This window comes from Mobula hypostoma, chromosome 5 (assembly GCF_963921235.1).
Source record: "Mobula hypostoma chromosome 5, sMobHyp1.1, whole genome shotgun sequence".
NCBI lineage: Eukaryota > Metazoa > Chordata > Chondrichthyes > Myliobatiformes > Myliobatidae > Mobula > Mobula hypostoma.
The window spans coordinates 171,913,944-171,935,769 of record NC_086101.1 but is presented as its reverse complement, the minus strand read 5'-3'; the positions used below and the strand labels follow the sequence as shown (position 1 = coordinate 171,935,769).

General features: G+C 43.6%; 1 protein-coding gene across 1 annotated transcript; it reads left to right on the top strand.

Moving 5' to 3' along the window:
- The first annotated feature begins 11,611 nt into the window (after window positions 1–11,611).
- LOC134346353 (inhibitor of growth protein 2-like) lies at window positions 11,612–15,334 on the top strand. Its single transcript, XM_063047700.1, has 2 exons — window positions 11,612–12,189; window positions 14,526–15,334. Exons 1-2 carry the CDS (start codon window positions 11,862–11,864, stop codon window positions 15,188–15,190), a joined length of 993 nt encoding a protein of 330 aa, XP_062903770.1. The 5' UTR covers window positions 11,612–11,861; the 3' UTR covers window positions 15,191–15,334.
- Window positions 15,335–21,826: the final 6,492 nt, after the last annotated feature.

Sequence of the window (21,826 nt, the reverse complement as noted above, 5' to 3'; positions counted from 1 at the left end):
GAGACAAAATGAGAATTTCCCCTTTTTCAGTTAAGTACATTTTGTGTTTTAGGTTGAGTGGCCAGCAAGTTCTAAACTTAACTTGCATGTTTGAAAGCACTAATGGTCTTTAGCGGATTCTGATCCTACCATAAGGGAGTTAATTATATTTCTGGCATAGACAATTTCCTGTCCATTCAGGACAAATTCTTTCCTCGGTTTGTTCTTTGCTTTCTTCCTGTTACTTGGCGTTGAGCATGACTTGCTTCTACTCCAGTTTTGGATATTCTTAAATGGTGGATAGATCCATTGTGGAATACACAGGTAGAGTACAAGAATCTTGGTGGGGTGGGTGGAGAGTTTGTGAGGTGGTGCCACCGTTCCACTGGACCTCTACATATTGCCAATAATGGGATTTCAAGTTCTCACTTCCAGATTGAATACTGCTCCTTGATTTTGAATGGTGGTGGTCCCAGGGTTCCCACAGCTTCGCAAGAATGTTATACCCTTTCAAGAAGAACTTAAGAGTGTCCTTGCTGTATGTCATCTGCCTTCTTGATAATTCATTACTGTGACAATGCTTGGAGTAGAGTACTGGTATTGGAAGTATGAAGTTGGGCATTCAATAAATAAATAGATTTAAAAGATATGACAGAGCTAGCTGAGCATAATAAAGCCATGATGCCATTACTTGGCAGGGTACATTGACTTTGGTTCACTTATCTCGCCAGTACATCTAACACACTATAGAAGCTCTCGTTTTTGAAGGTTATTTGTACTGAATTGATAACAATATCTGGCAATATTTTTAAACAAAAACTACTGATGCATTGTTACCTACTACAATATTGTGAGTTCAATTGTTCTGGCTGTAATCTATCACAGAGTTCTAAATGTAACCTAACGGTTTTTAATGCTGGGTTTGGTGTGGAACTTTCTAAACTGCTTTATATGTTTATGTAAATTGATTTCTAAAATGATATATTTGTATAAAACAAAAGTAAGCATCCATTCTTTTTGTTTTGTACTCTTTTAATAAAATATTTTCTTCTTTCTTTTGTGTTTCCTGATGTGTTCAGTTTTTCTTTATTATTTGTCTATTATAAACTTATTTTTGCAGAAAGGAAGATGCATCAAAGCACTTCATATGAAGAAAAGAATAAAGAAGAAAAAATGGTCAAACTTCCCAAGGAAGTTAGAAATTGATTTTGAAAAGGGCAGAATGGAGAACTGGGAATTGAAAAATATAGTGACAGTACAAAGTGAAGAATTGTAGAAGAGGCAAAGATGAATGCAGGTCATCATAGCAAGATAATAGGCAAAAATTCTAGAAATCAGAAAAACAAAGATGGAAGCACTTGACAGGTCAAACTGAATCAATGGAGAGCAACAGAGTTGACTGATTGCTCTTTATATGAAATATCAAGTCTTACCCCCCTTTGAAGCCCATTGCTTCAAACATTTTTCTGCTTTAGAGTGGAATAGGCCAAAGGACAGATTTGAAAATTTAAGATGCCGCTCATGAAAAATGCTGAGAAAGCAGAATATCTTTGACTACTAGAAAATACACATGGCCTGAGATTGATCTAAATAAAATAGTGATGGAATTTTCTATGTAAATATACAAATATATATATTGTATGTTTCAGAACATATTATTTGAATGGTAATTGGTTGGTTCACGGAAACTATTGTGGCTTTCTGGAAGTGGAACACAAAATATGCAGGTGGAAATGGGTGATTTTGTGATGAAGGTTTCTATTAAAATTGGACCTGATATTGGAAATATTAATGGGTAAATGGTTAAAGTGACAATGAGTATTTGGAGATGGTAATCATAACTCAAGTTGCAAGGTAATTATGGAAAGAGATAAAGATAGTCTAGTATTTCTGGTGCTAAATTGGGAAAGGAAGATTTCAATATATTTAGACACAGCCTGGCAATAGTAGCAACATACAGAAAAGTTGCTGGTGAACGCAGCAGGCCAGGCAGCATCTCTAGGAAGAGGTACTCTGGACGTTTCAGGCCGAGACCCTTCGTCAGCAATATTAGACTAGGAAAACCTGCAAGTCATTCACAAGTAGACTAATGAGTTCAGGGCCAAAGCTTTCTCAAAGGAGTTAAAGTTAAGGGCAGCAATTCCAAAGAATGCTGGTCGTCAAGGTACAGTATATTGAGCAGTGGATAAAGGAAGCTTGTGGAAGGTATAATGAACTGAAACTCGGGGGTGGGGGGGGGGGATGATCCATGAGGTATCACTGGTGGACAAGATTAAGTAAACCCTCATGGCATTTTATAATTACACTCAGTAACTGCTTCATTAGGTACACTTAACAATAATGCAAATAGGTAAAAAGATAATCATGGTAGCAACTCAATGTATAAAAGGCATGCAGACATGGTCAAGGGGTTCGGTTGTTAAAGACCAAACTTCAGCATGAAGGAAAATGTGATTTAAGTGACTTTGACTGTGGAATAATTGTTGGTTTGAGTATCATGGAAACCGCTTATTTGGGATTTCCACACACAACAGTTTCTCAATTGTATAGAAAATTGAGAGTTTTTTTTAAAAGCATCGAATGAGTAGTAGTTCTGTGGGCAAAATACCTTGTTAATGAGAGAGGTCGGAGGAAAACGGCCAGACTGGAGAAGGTGAGAGTAACTCAAATAACGTGTGTTCCAGCAATAGTGTGCAGAACAGCATCTCTGAACCCACAACACGTGGAATCTTGAAGTGGATAGGTTACAGCAGTAAACTGGATTCCACTCCTATTCCTAATAAAATGGTCACCTAAGTACATTGTCAAGAGTGGCCTGTTAGGGAAGACAGAAATCAGCAAGATCTTAAATACTTATAAGAAACAGTTGAAGAATTCAATGAGGGACAGTACAATTCTAGAATAAATCATTAAAATGCAAGTATTAGATGTCTCAGTGGGCTGAACTACACAGAAAACCCCCAAATCCTCCACATTTTACTAATGCAAACTTTCTCTAGTCAGATCACAGTCTTCTTTTAGAATCATCTTATCGGCGTGCGTGACTCCAGACTTTCCCCGCATTCAAATCTATTTGCCATGTTTTTGTCCACTCTACCTACATGTATGTTGCAGAATCCAAATATCCTCATTGCAACCTTTTTGACACTGGCAAACTGAATACCCTATATTCTAAGCAGCACTTATAGGAAGAGGTGCAGTCGACGTTTCAGGCCGAGACCCTTCGTCAGGACTAACTGAAGGAAGAGTGAGTAAGGGATTTGAAAGCTGGAGGGGGAGATGCAAAATGATAGGAGAAGACAGGAGGGGGAGGGATAGAGCCGAGAGCTGGACAGGTGATAGGCAAAAGGGGATACGAGAGGATCATGGGACAGGAGGTGCGGGAAGAAAGACGGGGGGGGTGTGACCCAGAGGATGGGCAAGAGGTATATTCAGAGGGACAGAGGGAGAAAAAGGAGAGTGAGAGAAAGAATGTGTGCATAAAAATGAGTAACAGATGGGGTACGAGGGGGAGGTGGGGCCTAGCGGAAGTTAGAGAAGTCAATGTTCATGCCATCAGGTTGGAGGCTACCCAGACGGAATATAAGGTGTTGTTCCTCCAACCTGAGTGTGGCTTCATCTTTACAGTAGAGGAGGCCGTGGATAGACATGTCAGAATGGGAATGGGATGTGGAATTAAAATGTGTGGCCACTGGGAGATCCTGCTTTCTCTGGCGGACAGAGAAAGCAGGATCATTTTGCATCTCCCCCTCCCCCTCCAGCTTTCAAATCCCTTACTCACTCTTCCTTCAGTTAGTCCTGACGAAGGGTCTCGGCCTGAAACGTCGACTGCACCTCTTCCTATAGATGCTGCTTGGCCTGCTGCGTTCACCGGCAACTTTGATGTATGTTGCTTGAATTTCCAGCATCTGCAGAATTCCTGTTGTTTACCCTATATTCTACCCTCTCCAATTTTACTAACATAAATAGAAAAATGCAAGAGGCCAAGGATTAGAATCATAGAGCATTACAGAATGATACAGGCTCTCTTCAGCCCAATGGGCCCAGTTCGACTCAACTTCTTGCGTTCTGCCAGTATCCCTCTCAGTCCCAGCCCGCCACGTATCTGTCCAGGTGCTTCTTAAATGGTACGATTATACCTGCCTCAACCACTTCTGCCAGCTCGTTCCATATACTCACTACTCTGTGTGTGGCAGGGGGTGGGGGGGGAGGGAGGGAGAGTTAACCTCAAGGATAACTTTATTAGGGTAGTTTTAGTGTACCCTGGCCTGGGGAAAAGGCTGTTGGCAACAAAATTAACCAAGTATTCCATTATTTTTTAAAAATCTATAAGGTTGGCTCATTTTCTAAACACAAAATACTCTGCAGATGCTGGGGTCAAAGCAACCCTCACAACACACTGGAGAAACTCAGCAGGTCGGGCAGCATCCGTGGAAACGATCAGTCAATGTTTTGGGCCGGAACCCTTCGTCAGGACTGAAGAGGAAAGGGGCAGAGGCCCTATAAAGAAGGTGGGGGGAGGGTGGGAAGGAGAAGGCTGGTAGGTTCCAGGTGAAAAACCAGTAAGGGGAAAGATAAAGGGATGGGGGAGGGGAAGCAGGGAGGGGACAGGCAGGAAAGGTGAAGAAGGAATAGGGGAAAACACAATGGGTAGTAGAAGGAGGCGGAACCATGAGGGAGGTGATAGGCAGCTGGGGGAGGGGGCAGAGTGAAATTGGGATAGGGGAAGGGAGGGGGAGGGAATTACCGGAAGTTGAAGAATTCAATGTTCATACCAAGGGGCTGAAGACGACCTAGATGGTATATGAGGCGTTGCTCCTCCAACCTGAGTTTAGCCTCATTATTGCAGCAGAGGAGGCCATGTATGGACATATCCGAATGGGAATGGGAAGCAGAGCTGAAGTGGGTGGCAACCGGGAGAACCTGTCTGTTGTGGTGGACAGAGCGGAGGTGCTCGATGAAGTGGTCCCCCAATCTGCATCAGGTTTCACCGATGTAGAGGAGGCCACACCGGGAGCACCAGATGCAATAGATGACCCCAACAGACTCACAAGTGAAGTCTACCTGGACTCCATTTTGTCACCCATAGTTCAGTCCCTCCCCACCTACATCCAGGATACATCCCATGCCCTCCACCTCTCAATAACTTCCAGTTCCCCGATCCGGACCACTTCATTTGCACTATGGATGTCCAATCCTTATACACCTCCATTCCCCATCAAGAAGGCCTCAAAGCTACTTTCTGGACGATAGACCTCACCAGTTCCCCACCACCAGTACCCTCCTCCGGTTGCCGGAACTGGTACTCACACTTAATAACTTCTCTTTTGGCTCTTCCCACTTTCTTCAGACCAAGGGTGTAGCTATGGACACTCGCATGGGCCCTAGCTATGCCTGCCTCTTTGTTGGTTATGTGGAACAGTCTGTGCTCCAAACCTATTCTGGTACTGCTCCCCAACTTTTCCTTCGCTACATTGACGACTACATTGGTGCTGCTTCCTGCACCCATGCTGAGCTCGTCAATTTCATCGACTTCAAAACTTTTATAAAACCTTCAAAGCTTTTATAGATATGTGAAAAGAAAAAGATTGGTTAAGACAAATGTAGGTCCCTTACAGTCAGAAACAGGTGAATTGATCATGGGGTACAAGGACATGGCAGACCAATTGAATAACTACTTTGGTTCTGTCTTCACTAAGAAGGACATAAATAATCTTCTGGAAATAGTAGGGGATCAAGGGTCTAGTGAGATGGAGGAACTGAAGGAAATACATGTTAGTAGGGAAGTGGTGTTAGGTAAATTGAAGGGATTGAAGGCAGATAAGGGAGAGGAGGTGTTGGAGTTGTTAAAATACATTAGGACGGATAAGTCCCCGGGGCCTGATGGAATATTCCCCAGGCTGCTCCACGAGGCGAGGGAAGAGATTGCTGAGCCTCTGGCTAGGATCTTTATGTCCTCATTGTCCACGGGAATGGTACCGGAGGATTGGACGGAGGCAAATGTTGTCCCCCTGTTCAAAAAAGGTAGTAGGGATAGTCCAGGTAATTATAGACCAGTCAGCCTTATGTCTGTGGTGGGAAAGCTGTTGGAAAAGATTCTTAGAGATAGGATCTCTGGGCATTTAGAGAATCATGGTCTGATCAGGGACAGTCAGCATGGCTTTGTGAAGGGCAGATCGTGTCTAACAAGCCTGATAGAGTTCTTTGAGGAGGTGACCAGGCATATAGATGAGGGTAGTGCAGTGGATGTGATCTATATGGATTTTAGTAAGGCATTTGACAAGGTTCCACACGGTAGGCTTATTCAGAAAGTCAGAAGGCATGGGAACCAGGGAAGTTTGGCCAGGTGGATTCAGAATTGGCTTGCCTGCAGAAGGCAGAGGGCCGTGGTGGAGGGAATACACTCAGATTGGAGGATTGTGACTAGTGGTGTCCCACAAGGATCTATTCTGGGACCTCTACGTTTCGTGATTTTTATTAACGACCTGGATGTGGGGGTAGAAGGGTGGGTTGGCAAGTTTGCAGACGACACAAAGGTTGGTGATGTTGTAGATAGTGCAGAGGATTGTCGAAGATTGCATTGAGACATTGATAGGATGCAGAAGTGGGCTGAGAAGTGGCAGATGGAGTTCAACCCGGAGAAGTGTGAGGTGGTACACTTTGGAAGGACAAACTCCAAAGCAGAGTACAAAGTAAATGGCAGGATACTTGGTAGTGTGGAGGAGCAGAGGGATCTGGGGGTACCTGTCCACAGATCCCTGAAAGTTGCCTCACAGGTGGATAGGGTAGTTAAGAAAGCTTATGGGGTGTTAGCTTTCATAAGTCGAAGGATAGAGTTTAAGAGTTCTGATGTAATGATGCAGCTCTATAAAACTCTGGTTAGGCCACACTCGGAGTACTGTGTCCAGTTCTGGTCACCTCACTATAGGAAGGATGTGGAAGCATTGGAAAGGGTACAAAGGAGATTTACCAGGATGGTGCCTGGTTTAGAGAGTATGCATTATAATCAGAGATTAAGGGAGCTAGGGCTTTACTCTTTGGAGAGAAGGAGGATGAGAGGAGACATGATAGAGGTGTACAAGATAATAAAAGGAATAGATAGAGTGGATAGCCAGCGCCTCTTCCCCAGGGCACCACTGCTCAATACAAGAGGACATGGCTTTAAGGTAAGGGGTGGGAAGTTCAAGGGGGATATTAGAGGAAGGTTTTTTACTCAGAGAGTGGTTGGTGCATGGAATGCACTGCCTGAGTCAATGGTGGAGGCAGATACAGGTATATGGAGGAATTTAAGGTGAGGGCTTATATGGGAGGCAGGGTTTGAGGGTCGGCACAACATTGTGCCGAAGGGCTTGCACTGTGCTGTACTATTCCATGTTCTAAGTTCTATAAATCCCCAGGCCAGATGGTCTGCATCCCAGAGTGCTTAAGGAAGTAGCCCAAGAAATTGTGGATGCATTAGTGATAATTTTTCAAAACTCTTTAGATTCTGGATTAGTTCCTGAGGATTGGAGGGTGGCTAATGTAACCGCGCTTTTTAAAAAAGGAGGGAGAGAGAAACTGGGGAATTATAGACCGGTTAGCCTGACATTGGTGGTGGGGAAAATGCTAGAGTCAGTTATCAAAGATGTGATAACAGCACATTTGGAAAGCGGTGAAATCATCGGAAAAAGTCAGCATGGATTTGTGAAAGGAAAATTATGTCTGATGAATCTCATAGAATTTTTTGAGGATGTAACTAGTAGAGTGGATTGGGGAGAACCAGTGGATGTGGTATATTTGGATTTTCAAAAGGCTTTTGACAAGGTCCCACACAGGAGATTAGTGTGCAAACTTAAAGCACATGGTATTGGGGGTATGGTATCGATGTGGATAGAGAACTGGTTGGCAGACAGGAAGCAAAGAGTGAGAATAAACGGGACCTTTTCAGAATGGCAGGCAGTGACTAGTGGGGTACTGCAAGGCTCAGTACTGGGACCACAGTTGTTTACAATATATATTAATGACTTAGACGAGGGAATTAAATGCAGCATCTCCAAGTTTGCAGATGACATGAAGCTGGGTGGCAGTGTTAGCTGTGAGGAGGATGCTAAGAGGATGCAGGGTGACTTGGATAAGTTAGGTGAGTGGGCAAATTTATGGCAGATGCAATTTAATGTGGATAAATGTGAGGTTATCCACTTTGGTGGCAAAAACAGGAAAACAGATTATTATTTGAATGGTGGCCGATTAGGAAAAGGGGAGGTGCAACGAGACCTGTGTGTCATTATACACCAGTCATTGAAAGTGGGCATTCAGGTACAGCAGCGGTGAAAAAGGCGAATGGTATGCTGGCATTCATAGCAAAAGGATTCGAGTACAGGAGCAGGGAGTTACTAATGCAGTTGTACAAGGCCTTGGAGAGACCACACCTAGAGTATTGTGTACAGTTCTGGTCCCCTAATCTGAGGAAAGACATTCTTGCCATAGAGGGAGTACAAAGAAGGTTCACCAGACTGATTCCTGGGATGGCAGGACTTTCATATGATGAAAGACTGGATCGACTAGGCTTATACTCTCTAGAATTTAGAAGATTGAGGGGGGATCTTATTGAAACATATAAAATCCTAAAGGGATTGGACAGGCTAGATGCAGGTAGATTGTTCCTGATGTTGGGGAAGTCCAGAACAAGGGGTCACAGTTTGAGGATAAAGGGGAAGCCTTTTAGGACCGAGATGAGGAAAAACTTCTTCACGCAGAGAGTGGTGAAGCTGTGGAATTCTCTGCCACAGTTGAGGCCAGTTCATTGGCTATATTTAAGAGGGAGTTAGATAAGGCCCTTGTGGCTAAAGGTATCAGGGGGTATGGAGAGAAGGCAGGTATAGGGTTCTGAGTTGGATGATCAGCCATGATCGTACTGAATGGTGGTGCAGGCTCGAAGGGCCAAATGGCCTACTCCTGCACCTATTTTCTGTGTTTCTATGTTTCTAAACTTCCACCCAGCCCTCAAATTCACTTGGTCTAACTCGGACACTTCTCTCCCCTATCTCGATGTCTCGGTCTCCATCTCTAGAGACAGACTGTCCCCTGACATCTTCTACAAACCCACTGACTCTCATAACTACCTCAACTATACCTCTTCCCACCCCACCACATGCAAAAATGCCATTCCCCATTCCCAGTTCCTCTGTCTCCGCCGCATCTGCCCCCAGGATGAGGCTTTCCATTCCAGGACATCTCAAATGGCCTCTTTCTTAAAGGATTGTGGTTTCCCTTCTGCCGTCATCAATGATGCCCTCACCCGCATTTCCTCCATTTCCCGCACTTCGGCCCTCACCCCATCCTCCCGCCACCACAACAGGGACATAGTTCCCCTTGCCATCACCTACCACCCCACCAGCCTCCGGATCCAGCACATTATCCTCTGCAACTTCCGCCAGCTTCAACAGGACCCCACCACTAAGCACATCTTTCCCTCTCCACCCCTCCCCGGTTTCTGCAGGGATTGTTCCGTCTGCGACTCCCTGATCCACACATCCCTCGCCACGGATCTCCCACCCGGCACTTATCTCTGTAAGCATAAGTGCTACACCTGTCCCTACACCTCCTCTCTTGTCACCATTCAGGGCCTCAAACAGTCCTTCCAGGTGAGGTAACACTTCACTTGTGAGTCTATTGGAGTCATCTATTGCATCCAGTGCTCCCAGTGCGGCCTCCTCTACATCAGTGAAACCCGACACAGATTGGGGGACCACTTCGTCGAGCACGTCCGCTTCGTCTGCCACAACAGACAGGATCTCCCGGTTGCCACCTACTTCAACTCTGCTTCCCATTCCCATTGGGATATATCCATACATGGCCTCCTCTACTGCCATAATGAGGCTAAACTCAGGTTGGAGGAGCAACACCTCACATACAGTCAGGGTAGTCTCCAGCCCCTGGCATGAACATAGAATTCTCCAACTTCCAGTAATTCCCTCCCCAGCCTTCTCCTTCCCACCCTCACGCCTCTGCCCCTTCCCTCTTCAGTCCTGACGAAGGTTTCCGGCCCGAAATGTTGACTGATCGTTTCCATGGATGCTGCCCGACCTGCTGAGTTCCTCCAGTGTGTTGTGAGTGTGGCTCATTTTCTTACGTTTCCAAGGATAAGGACCCAGCCTGGCCTCGTAAACATTTTCTGTGCTCTTTCCAGTTTAACCACATCTTTCATGTAACAGGGTAACCACAACCGAACTCAATACTCCAAATATGGCCTCACCAACGACTTATGCAACTGCAAAATACTGTGAAATATCAATTCCTGAACTCAGTGCACTATGAAGGCTACTATGCACCTCCATGTGATAAAAACGGAGCTTGCCGGTGGCCAAGCATCTCAATTCCGATCCCATGTCGATCCATGGCTTCCTGTTGTGTCAAGATGAGCACACTCTCTGGGTGAAGGAGTAACACCTTATATTCCGTCTGGGTAGCCTCCAACATGATAACATGAATATCGATTTCTCCTTTCGGTACAAAAAATTCCCCCCTCCTTTCTTCTTCTATTCCCCACTCTGGCTTCTTAACTCTTCTCACCTGCATATTACCTCCCCTGGGTACCCTCCTCCTGTCTTTTCTCCTATGGTCCACTTTCCTCTCCTATCAGATACCTTAATCTCCAGCCCTTGACCTTTCCTACCCACCTGGCTTTACCTATCATCTTCTAACTACCTCCTTCCCCTCCCCCGACCTTTTTATTCTGGTGTCTCCCCCTTCCTTTCCAGTCCTGAAGAAGGGTCGCGGCCCAGAACATTGACTGTTTATTAATTTCCATAGATGCTGCCTGACTTGCTGAGTTTCTCTAGCATTTTGTGTGTGTCACTATGCTGAAATCCGTTTTTCACTACCTGTGACGCCTCTTTCAACCAGCTTTGTACTTATACCCCTAGGTCTCTCTATTCCGTTACACTCCCTACCATTCATACTATAAAATCTAGCCTAGTTTGACTTTTCAAAATGCATCGTTTCGCACAGCTGTATGTCACCATGGGAGCTGCTTCCTAGAGGAGTCATGGTCTCTGTCTGACATTAACAAAAGAAAACCTGCAGATGCTGGAAATTCAAGCAACACGCACATAAGATGCTGAAGGAACTCTGCAGGCCAGGCAGCATCTATGGATAAAGAGTTAACAGTCCGTGTTTCGGACCGAGACCCTTCACTTGCCAACTTCTATTCATTTATTATCACTTAGTTAGGGTCTCAGCCCGACACTTCGACTGTACTCCCGTCCATAGATGCTGCCTGGCCTGGTGTGTGTTCCTTGGATTTCCAGCATCTGCAGATTTTCTTTCATTTTTCCTCTTGTCGGCGCTCGTTTCAACTGCTGACAGGTTAACTGTTTCCAAATGCGGTTATGAATTTGTTTTGCTGCCGGCAGGCCTAATTAGCATAATTTATTCATATCTAAAGTTTTCTATCTCATGTATCTCATTCATCCTTAGTGGATGAATGAATGCATTAGAGAACGTGTTTTATAAGCGTTATTAATTCAACTACCATCCTTTTTTCACGACTCAATTACAATAGTCGTCCTAATGTTAAAGTGCTTCTGATGTTGGTGGTATTTATATTGCTGCCGGCTAAACTGAAAAGTCAGGGCATTCTGAAGACCTGCTTTCTAGGCTACCCACTGGGAACGACTGTTTCTCTGCACCGCCTAGGGGAAAGTCCCTGGACCCGACGGGCAGCAAGTGCCCACCCGTAAGGGGCGAGTAGCTGTGCACACAACCCAATGCTCGCTCGCACTTGGCGCTAAGACGTCCCCGGACTGAGCGCGCGAGACCGCACCAGCACTTGTCACAGCCAATAGTTACGCAGGTAATGTACCGAGCATGCGTACATCAACAAGACGGGGCTCATTCTCAGGATGCTTCACACTTTTGCAAACCGCCTCGAACGTGATTTTCTTCCCGGACTCAGCCCGGAAGAAGCTGAACGCAGTGCGCAATCGTCGAGCCGGCAGAGTCACGTGCGCCGGGGCGGGACGGACCGGCGCGCAGGCGCGGAGCCGGTTGGTTGCTTTTGCTGGGAGGAAGGCCGACGGTCTTCTGTCCGTGTCCGCACTATGCTCGCCCAGTGCCACAGGCCGCGGGTATCCGGCTATGTGGAGGATTACCTAGAGAGTGTGGAGACGCTGCCCCTCGAACTGCAGCGCAGCGTGTCCCGCCTGAGGGAGATCGACACCCGGTACTGTGGTGAGTGACAGGAATCTGGGAAGGGAAGAGTAGCGGGAGTTCAGCAGGAAGGAAGGAGGGGGCCGCTTGAGGAGGAGGAGAGGGGAGAGCAGGGAGGTGCTGGAGAAAGAGGGGAAGGCAGAAGGAGGGGACGATATGAGGAGAGGGAGGGGAAGGGGCACTACGGGGAGGAGTGGGTCGATGGGCGAGAGACTGCAGGAGAGGGGGGCGATAGGGGAGAGACTGCAGGAGAGGGGTCAGTCGGGGAGAGAATGCAAGAGAGGAGGGGACCATAGGGGAGAAAGGGAGGGCAGGAGGAAGAGGACGGGGGCGCTAAAGTGCAGAGGAGGGAGGAGCACCAGGGTCAGGGCAAGGGCAGAGGGTACGACAGTGGGGAGTAGGGTTGGTGGGGCCAGCAAAGGGAAAGAGGGGAGGGCAGAGGATTTGCTGGGGCGTCGGGGGGGAGGGCTGGGGTCTAAGATGACAGGCAGTTAATGCCCTGTGGGGGAGGGGAGTGATTAAGGAGTCGGACGGCAGTGGCAGTTAAAAGTCTACTGAGTTCCCTCTTTTAAAAGAAAGTTTTAAATGAATCATAGGCCGCATTGTAGCATAACGCTATTGCAACTTCAGTGACACTAGATCACTAGTCCTACCACTGTCTGTAAGGAGTTTGTACATTTTCCAGGTTGCTTTCCTTCGCGTGGGGTTTGAGATTGGAGGTCTTTTATCAGTGGTGGTGTGCCAGAGGGATTGGTCCTTAGTCCCATATTGTTGGACATTGATATTAACGATTTTAATGCAAATGTGGGCATCAGGATTAGTAAATTTGCAAGTGACGCCAAAAATCGTTGCTGTGGTGAGGAGTCAAGGTTGCAACAGGATGTAGATCAACTGGGGAAATTGGGAAGAAAATAGCAAATAGAATTTAACTCGGACAAGAGCAATGTGATATGCACTTTGGGAAGTTAAAACGAGGGCAGGATATACACCCAGTGAATGGCAGGATCGTTAGAGTGACTAGTTGAACAGAGAGGTTTAAGGGTACAAGAAAGTAGTGACACAGACAGGGTGATGTAGAAGATGACTTCTTTGTTCAGGGTATTGTGTACAAGAGTTGAGATGTCGTCAAACGATGTGATTAATCTAGAGAGGGTATAGAAACAAGTTACAAGGGTATTGCCTAGACTGGAGGAGTTGAATTAAAAGGAGAGATTTGCATAAACTGAGATTGTTTTCCTTTGACCAAAGAAGATGGAGTGATAACCTTAGAGTTTTATAAAATCTTGGGGGGGGGGGGATAGATGAAGCAGATGGTCAGTACTTTTTTGCTAGGATAGTGGAATCAAAAAATGAAGGGTATAGGTTTAAGGTGGGAGGGGAACATTTTAAAAGTTACTAGGGTGTGTTGTTTACACAAAGGGGTAGTAGGTATGTGGAGTGAGCTGCCAGAGGAAGAGGGTACAAAGGTCATACTCTGGCAGATGGGACCAGCTCAGCTGGACACCAGGGCTGGCAAGTACTGGTGGGGCTGAAGCACCTGTTTATGATGCTGTGTAGCTCCTGTACCATCCTTAAGTTTATTTGAGATGGTCAGTGAATGATTCTGTGCTAACAGTCCATCCCCATGAGTATATATTTTTTCTGTAATATTCTCCAGGGCTGATTGCTTCAATTTTTATTTGCTTTATTCTGCTATAGCTTTGCTAATTGGGTATGTAAAAGCATTTAGCCCAACTAAGGTATAATGACAATAAGACTCAAAATGCTGGAGGAACTCAGCAGATCAGGTAGCATCTATGGAAACAAAGTACAGTCGACATTTCAGACTGAGACCCTTCAGAAGTCCTGCTGAAGGGTCTCTGCCTGAAACATCGACAGTATTTTTCTTTCCATAGATGCTGCCTGGTCTTTTGAGTTCCTCCAGCGATTTGTGTGTATTGCTTTGATTTCCAGCATCTGCAGATTTTCTGTTGTTTATAATAGCAATAAATCTGCTTTCTGTGTTATGTAACGTAGTCTGAAAAGACCATAAGACATAGGAGCAGAATTAAGCCATTCAGCCCATTGAGTCTGTTGGCTATTCAATCATGGCTGATTTATTTTGCTTTCAACACCGTTCTCCTGTAACCTTTGACAACCCATACTAACTAAGTACCTAGCAACCTATGCTTTAAATATCTCCAATGATTTGGCCTCCACAGCCATCTGAGAATTTTGTTCTTCACTAGATTTGTTTGAACTTCATGCAGCAGAAATGTTTGTGGCTTATTTAATTTCTGATACTGGGAAATGATGAGTACTGAAAGTCGAACCATGTTAATTCCTTTGCAAATATGGCTTTTATTTCCCTCTTCCAGAAGTTTTAAAGGAACTCGATGATGCTTATGAAAAATACAAGCAAGAAATGGACATCACACAAAGGAAGCGGCTGCTGCATCACCTCCAAAGAGCATTAATTAACAGCCAAGAGTTGGGGGATGAGAAAATTCAGATTGTGACACAAATGAGTGAGCAAGTAGAGAATTGTGCAAGACAGATGGATAGTCACTCGGATTGCTTTGAGGACCAAAATGAACATGATAAGTCTATAGAGAAGGTTAAAACAGAGATACCTCAAACAGAAAGGCCTTCCAGAAGACCACGTAGACAGAAAAATAGTGAAAACCGTGAATTGTGTCACATTGGCAATGAAATTGAAGAGGGAGAGGAGCAGCCCAAAGAGAAGAAATCAAAATCTGCAAAAAAGAAACGCTCTAAAGCTAGACCAGAAAGGGAAGTCTCTCCTATTGACTTTCCGATTGATCCCAATGAGCCCACCTACTGCCTCTGCAACCAAGTGTCTTTCGGTGAAATGATAGGATGTGATAATGAAGAATGTCCAATTGAATGGTTTCATTTTTCTTGTGTAGGATTAACATATAAACCGAAAGGCAAATGGTACTGTCCAAAATGCAGAGGTGACACTGAAAAGACAATGGACAAATGCATAGAGAAATCAAAAAAAGATAGGAGGTCAAGATAGTGCTTGCCCCTAATTTTAAGGTTTTCATATTGATATCATGTATAAGCATATCGCTTAAATTGTATTTGAAGCTATGCAATTTTTACTGTAGTATTAAACCTTGCTGAATTTTCACTCATACGTTTTGACTCATGGACATTTGTGAACAAATACTTACTGAATTAGATTTTAAATTAACAGTAATGTTCAATTTGGATTTTTTTTGCTAGTAGTTTAACATACAGAAGAGCTCGAACAGTTAATCTAGATGGTACCATTTTCACGTTAGAGCATAGAATATTTGTGGGAGCAGGAGCAACAACTAATTGTAAACACAAAGTAGGGGTGTAGAAGATGGACAGAAATAATTGTAAACTATTATACATTATGTCCTTTATAGTTTAGTCTTATTGGCTATTGATATGCTCCTTATGGTACAGTATTGAAATGTGTTACTGATTTTAAGGCTATATTTAGTAAGCTAACATTTTGGTACTGAAATAAGACACTTGGGAAGTAAGCTTCATTTTTTTTTGGTACAGGTCTAATCTGCTTGTAGCAAAGAGATCTCTGTATTCGGACCAACATTAACACTTCACTACCACTATTACAAAGTAGTTGAAAGGTCAATTGAGATAAACTAGTTATTTAAAGGTAGAGTGCTACAGCACAGAAACAGGCTCCCTGTGCCGAACTGTATTCTGCCTCGCACCTTCAACCTGCACCTGGATGATAGCTCTTCGTACCCTTCCCATCTATATACTTATCCAAATTTCTCTTAAATATTGCAATCAACCACTTTCTGAATTAAGAAGTTCCCCTTAAATATTTCATCTTTCACCCTTAACCCATTACCTCTAATTCTAGTCTCACCCAATCTCAGTGGAAAAAGCCTGCTTGTATTTGACCTATCTATTCCCTCATAATTTTGCATACCTGTATCCAATCTCCCCTCATTCCCCCTCGCTCCAAGGAATAGTCCTAAACTATTCAACTTTTCCCTGTAACTCAGGTCCTCAAGACCTAGCAACATTCTTGTAAATGGTCATCTGTACTTGAAAATATTATTGATATCTTTCTTGTAGGTAGCTGACTAGAACTGGGCAAAGTACTGCAAATTAGGCCTCACTGCTGTGTTATATGACTTCATCATAACATCTCAATTCCTGTATTCAATACTTTGAAGGTCAATATGCGAAACACTCTTTTTACAACCCTATCTACTTTTAACGCCACTTTCAGACGATTATGGAACTGTATTCCCAGATCCTTTTGTTCTATTATACTCCTCAGTGCAGTACCACTCACTATAGAAGTTCTATCCTGTTTTGTCCTCATAAAAGGCAAAACTTCCCACTTATCTCCATTAAATTCCATCTGCCATTTTTCAGACAATTTTTCCAGCTGGCCCAGCTCCCGCTGCAAGATTTGGTGGTTTTCCTTGCAGTCCACTACGCCCCCTAATCTTAATGTCATCTGCAAATTTCCTTCCTGTCTTTGAGAAGGGAGGGAGGCAGAAGAAAGAAAATTATAAGCCAGTTAGCCTGACCTCAGTGGTTGGGGATGATGTTGGAGTTGATTGTTAAGAATGAGGTCTCAGGATTGACAGAGGAGGATCGGTGAATGGATAAGAGCCCATGGAGCTACAGGAAAGATACTAGCTGACTGGAAAGAATAAAAGGTGCCTTTTCTGGTTGGCTGTTGGTGAATCAGTAGTGTTCTGTAGGGGTTGGTGTTGGCACTGCTTTTTACGTTATACGTCAATGATTTAGATGACGGAATTGATTCCTCCAGGTTTGTAAACAATAGGAAGCTAGGCAGAGGGGCAGGTAGTTTTGAGGAAGTAGTGTAGCTCCAGAAGGACTTGGACAGATTGGGAGAATGGGCAAAGAAATGGCAGATGGAATACAGTGTCAGGAAGTGTATGGTCATGCATTTTGGTAGAAGGAACAAAAGCATAGACTGTTTTCTAAACGGGTAGAAAATTCAAAAACTAAGTGCAAAGGGACTTGAGTTCTCATGCAGGATTTCCTAAAGCCTAATTTTCAGGTTGAGTCGGTGGTGAGGTAGACAAATGTAATATTAGCATTATTTCGAGAGGACTCAAATATATGCATGTAATGCTGGGGCTTTATAAGGCACTGGTGAGGCCTCACTTGGAGTATCGTGAGCAGTTCTGGGCCCCTTGTCTAAGAAAGTATGTTGACATTGGAGAGGGTTCTGAGGTGGTTCATGAGAATTATTCCAGGAATGAAAGGATTACCTTACGAGGAGTGTTTAATGTCTCGGTGCCTGTACTCACTGGAATTTAGAAAAATGGGAGGGGTTGAAAGGCCTAGATAAGAGTGCATATTTCCTATAGTGGGGAAGTGTAGGACTAGAGGGCGCAGCCTCAGAATAGAGATGGGTGCAGTTTCTGTAGCCAGAGGGTGGTAAATCTGTGGCATTCATCGCTACAGCTGGCGGTGGAAGCCAGGTCATTGGGTGTACTTAAGGCAGAAGTTGTTATGTTCTTGATTAGTTGGGGAGTGAAAGATCACAGTGAGAAGGCAGGATAATGGGGTTGAGAGGGAAAATGGATCAGTTGTGATGAAATGGCAGAGCAGATGTGATGGGCCAAATGGCCTAATTCTGCTCCTATCTCTTGTGGTTTAATTTGATGATCCAAGTTACTACATTATCCAAATCATAAATATAGATGACAAGTAACAATGGACTTGGCAACATTCCCTGTGGTAAACCACTAGTATCTTTAAGTTTTGTTCAAAAATATACTTCCAAGAGTAGAATCCATTGCAATGTTGCAAGGTGAAGTGAATGCCATTAGTGTAAATACCTTTGATAGACATGCTTTTTAAAACTTTTACAATGTATTCTACATGTAACTGATTCAGAATTCTTGATACTCTATTTTCATCTTTAAATTAGCCTTCAAGTAATGTTACTTGATAAGCTGAATATCCTGCTATGACCATGACTATGAATATCCTTCAAGATATAAATTTGGACAGGTTATGGAGACTGAATTAGGAATTTTCTAGTCTTGTGCTTTATCTGAGTGGGATATTTGCCAGTGATGATTGTACAATGAAAATACCTTTAACATGGGAAAAGATTCTAAATCACTTCCCCGAAGCACAGTAATGAATGTTGTGCATAAAAACTGACACTGAGAGCATAAAGACGAGGTTGATAATTCTGTGTAATGGATGGTCTAGATGCCAAATGTTGGGACAGGAAATGGATGAGAAGGTGGAATACACAGCAAAACCATGAAAGTTTAATAAACATCCCCAAGAAAATTTAAAAAACCTTGAATTGGAAGCTAGTGCAGCTTATGTCCTACATTCCCAACTCCAATTAAACTTTAATTCCTGAAAATAATGCATGTTTGTTTGAAACATTTGAAAATTGCAAAATCAAAAAAGAAACCCAAGTAATTCTTTTAATGAAAATTATACCCCCAATAACTTAAGTTCTTTGAAAACTTCATTGATACATTCTCAACAGGAATTGTTCAGATGAAGTATGAAACAAGAACTGAGTATCACCACAGGTCACCAAGATTCAGCAAACTTTGAGATTGAATGGGTTTCTCACAGCTGTTGCAAAAAGCACATGAAGCTGTTGAGCATTGTTGCATTATGAAGGAAATTATGATAGTTTGATTGGCTACTTGACAATCCAAGACTATTTTAGATGGGCAGTTAGGACAGCATTTCTAAATTGAGCAAGGAGTGGCTCTTAGATAGGCACATGAATGATAAAAAAAAATAGAATGCTATGGAGAAGGGAAGGGTTGGATTGATCTTTGAGTAGGTTAAAAGATCAACAAAATGTGAGCTGGAGCCTATACTGTGCTGTAATGGTCTATGAGACTCCCAAGTAGCAGATAAGAGAGAAACCCATTTATTGTCCCTCAGTGCACCTTTTAGAGTGGGCAGCAAATGGTAGTATTGGCCTTGGAATAGAAACAGAAAACCTACAGCACAATACAGGCCCTTCAGCCCACAATGCTGTGCTGAACATGTACTTATTTTAGAAGTTACCTAGGGCTACCCATAGCCCTCTATTTTCCTAAGCTCCATGTACCTATCCAGGAGTCTCTTAAAAGACCCTATCGTTTCTGCCTCCACCACCATCGCCAGCAGCCTATTTCAAGCACTCACCACTCTCTGCATAAAAAAAAACAACAAACTTACCCCTGACATCTCTATACCTACTTACAAGCACCTTAAGACTGTGCCCTTTTGTGTTAGCCTTTTCAGCCCTGGGAAAAAGCCTCTGACTATCCACACGATCAATGCCTCTCATCATCTAATACACCTCTATCAGGTCACCTCTCATCCTCCGTTGCTCCAAGGAGAAAAGGCCGAGTTCACTCAACCTGTTTTCATAAGGCATGCTCCCCAATCCAGGCAACATCCTTGTAAATCTCCTCTGCACCCTTTCTATAGTTTCCACATCCTTCCTGTAGTGAGATGACCAGAACTGAGCACAGTACTCCAAGTGGGATCTGACCAGGGTCGTATATAGCTGCGCATCACCTCTCAGCTCTTAAGATCAATCCCGTGGTTGATGAAGGCCAATGCACTGTATGCCTTCTTAACCAGAGTCAACCTGTGCAGCAGCTCTGAGTGTTCTATGGACTTGGACCCCAAGATCCCTCTGATCCTCCACATTGCCAAGATTCTTACCATTAATACTGTATTGCGCCATCATATTTGACCTACCAAAATGAACCACCTCACACTTATCTGGGTTGAACTCCATCTGCCACTTCTTAGAAGAGTTTTGCATCCTATCAATGTTTTGCTGTAACCTTTAACAGCCCTCCACACTATCCACAACACCTCCAACCTTTGTGTCATCAGCAAATTTATCAACCCATCCCTTCACTTCCTCATCCAGGTCATTTATAAAAATCACAAAGAGAAGCGGTCTCTGAGGCACACCACTGGTCACTGACCTCCATGCAGAATGTGACCGTGTACAACCACACTTTGCCTTCTGTGAGCAAGCCAATTTGGGTTCCACAAAGCAAGGTCCCCTTGGATCCCATGCCTCCTCACTTTCTCAATAAGCCTTGCATGGGGTACCTTATCAAATGCCTTGCTGAAATCCATATACACTACATCTACTGCTCTACCTTCATCAATATGTTTAGTCACATCCTCAAAAAATTCAATCAGGCTTGTAGGGCACGACCTGCCTTTGACAAAGCCATGCTGACTATTCCTAATCATATTATGCCTCTCTAAATGTTCATAAATTCTGCCTCTCCGGATTTTCTCCATCAACTTAGCAAACACTGAAGTAAGACTCACTGGTCTATAATTTCCTGGGCTATCTCTACTCCCTTTCGTGAATAAGGGAACAACATCTGCAACCCTTCAATCCTCCAGAACCTCTCCTGTCCCCATTGATAATGCAGAGATCATAGCCAGAGACTCAGCAATCTCCTCCTTCACTTCCCACAGAAGCCCGGGGTACATCTCATTCGGTCCCATTGACTTATCCAACTTGATGCTTTCCAAAAGCTCCAGCACATCCTCTTTCTTAATGTCGAGATGCACAAGCTTTTCAATCCGCTGTAAGTCGTCCCTACAATCGCCAAGATCTTTTGCCGTAATGAATGCTGAAACAAAGTATTCATTAAGTACCTCTGCTATCTCCTCCGGTTCCATACACACTTTTCCACTGTCGCACTTGATTGGTCCTATTCTCTCATGTCTTATCCTCTTGCTTTTCACATACTTGTAGAATGCTTTGGGGTTTTCTTTAATCCTCCTTGCTAAGGCCTTCTCATGGCCACTTCTGGCTCTCCTAATTAAGCTCTTTCCTGCTAGCCTTATAATCTTCCAGATCTCTATCATTACCTAGTTTTTGAACCTTTCGTAAGCTTTTCTTCTTGACTAGATTTTCAACAGCCTTGGGACATTTGGGATATCCTCGTTCCTACTCAACAGTCCATCAAGTTGAAAAAAAGAAGCACACGTCATGTTCACATGAGTAATTACTGGTGTAAGTAATCCAAAGGAAATTGTGCTATTTTAAGTGATTGGTAAACACTTGTGTTTTTTTTTGCATTGGCATATTAATCAACATTTTGTGTACAAAAATAAGGATGCGAGCCACTTGTTCTACAAAATTTCAGGATTTAGAATGCAGTTTTATAATCAGATCTTCCTGAAATCAAACTTTTTCGAACAGCTAGAATATATGATAATAGCTCTTTAAGTGTGTTGTCTTTTTTTTGTGACAACTAACCTCAGTAGATTTTTTGGTTCCATACTGTGTGATGTCTGCACCAGAATAATGTTTTTATATTGTTAAACTCTGAAATGTGAAGATAAGGAAATGGAAAATGATTACCTTTGCATGTTAGGGCATTATGTAATAAAACAAAAAAATGAATATGATGATGACTGCATTGGTGCTGCTTCATGTACCTATGCTGAGCTCATCAATTTCATCAACTTTGCCTCCAACTTCCACCCTGCCCTTAAATTCACTTGGGCCATTTCTGATCCTTTCTCGATCTCTCTGGAGACAAGCCTGTCTACTGATATCGTTTATAAACTCACCAATTCCCACTCTGTCTCCTGTAAAAATACATTTCACTTTTCTCAGTTTCTTTGTCTTCACTCATCCGTT

Bases quoted from the DNA above. Each gene is read 5' to 3' on its own strand.
- LOC134346353 (XM_063047700.1), top strand. From the start codon at position 11,862: ATGCTTCACACTTTTGCAAACCGCCTCGAACGTGATTTTCTTCCCGGA. The intron at 12,190-14,525 runs GTGAGTGACAGG...TCCCTCTTCCAG, and splicing joins GATCGACACCCGGTACTGTG to AAGTTTTAAAGGAACTCGAT.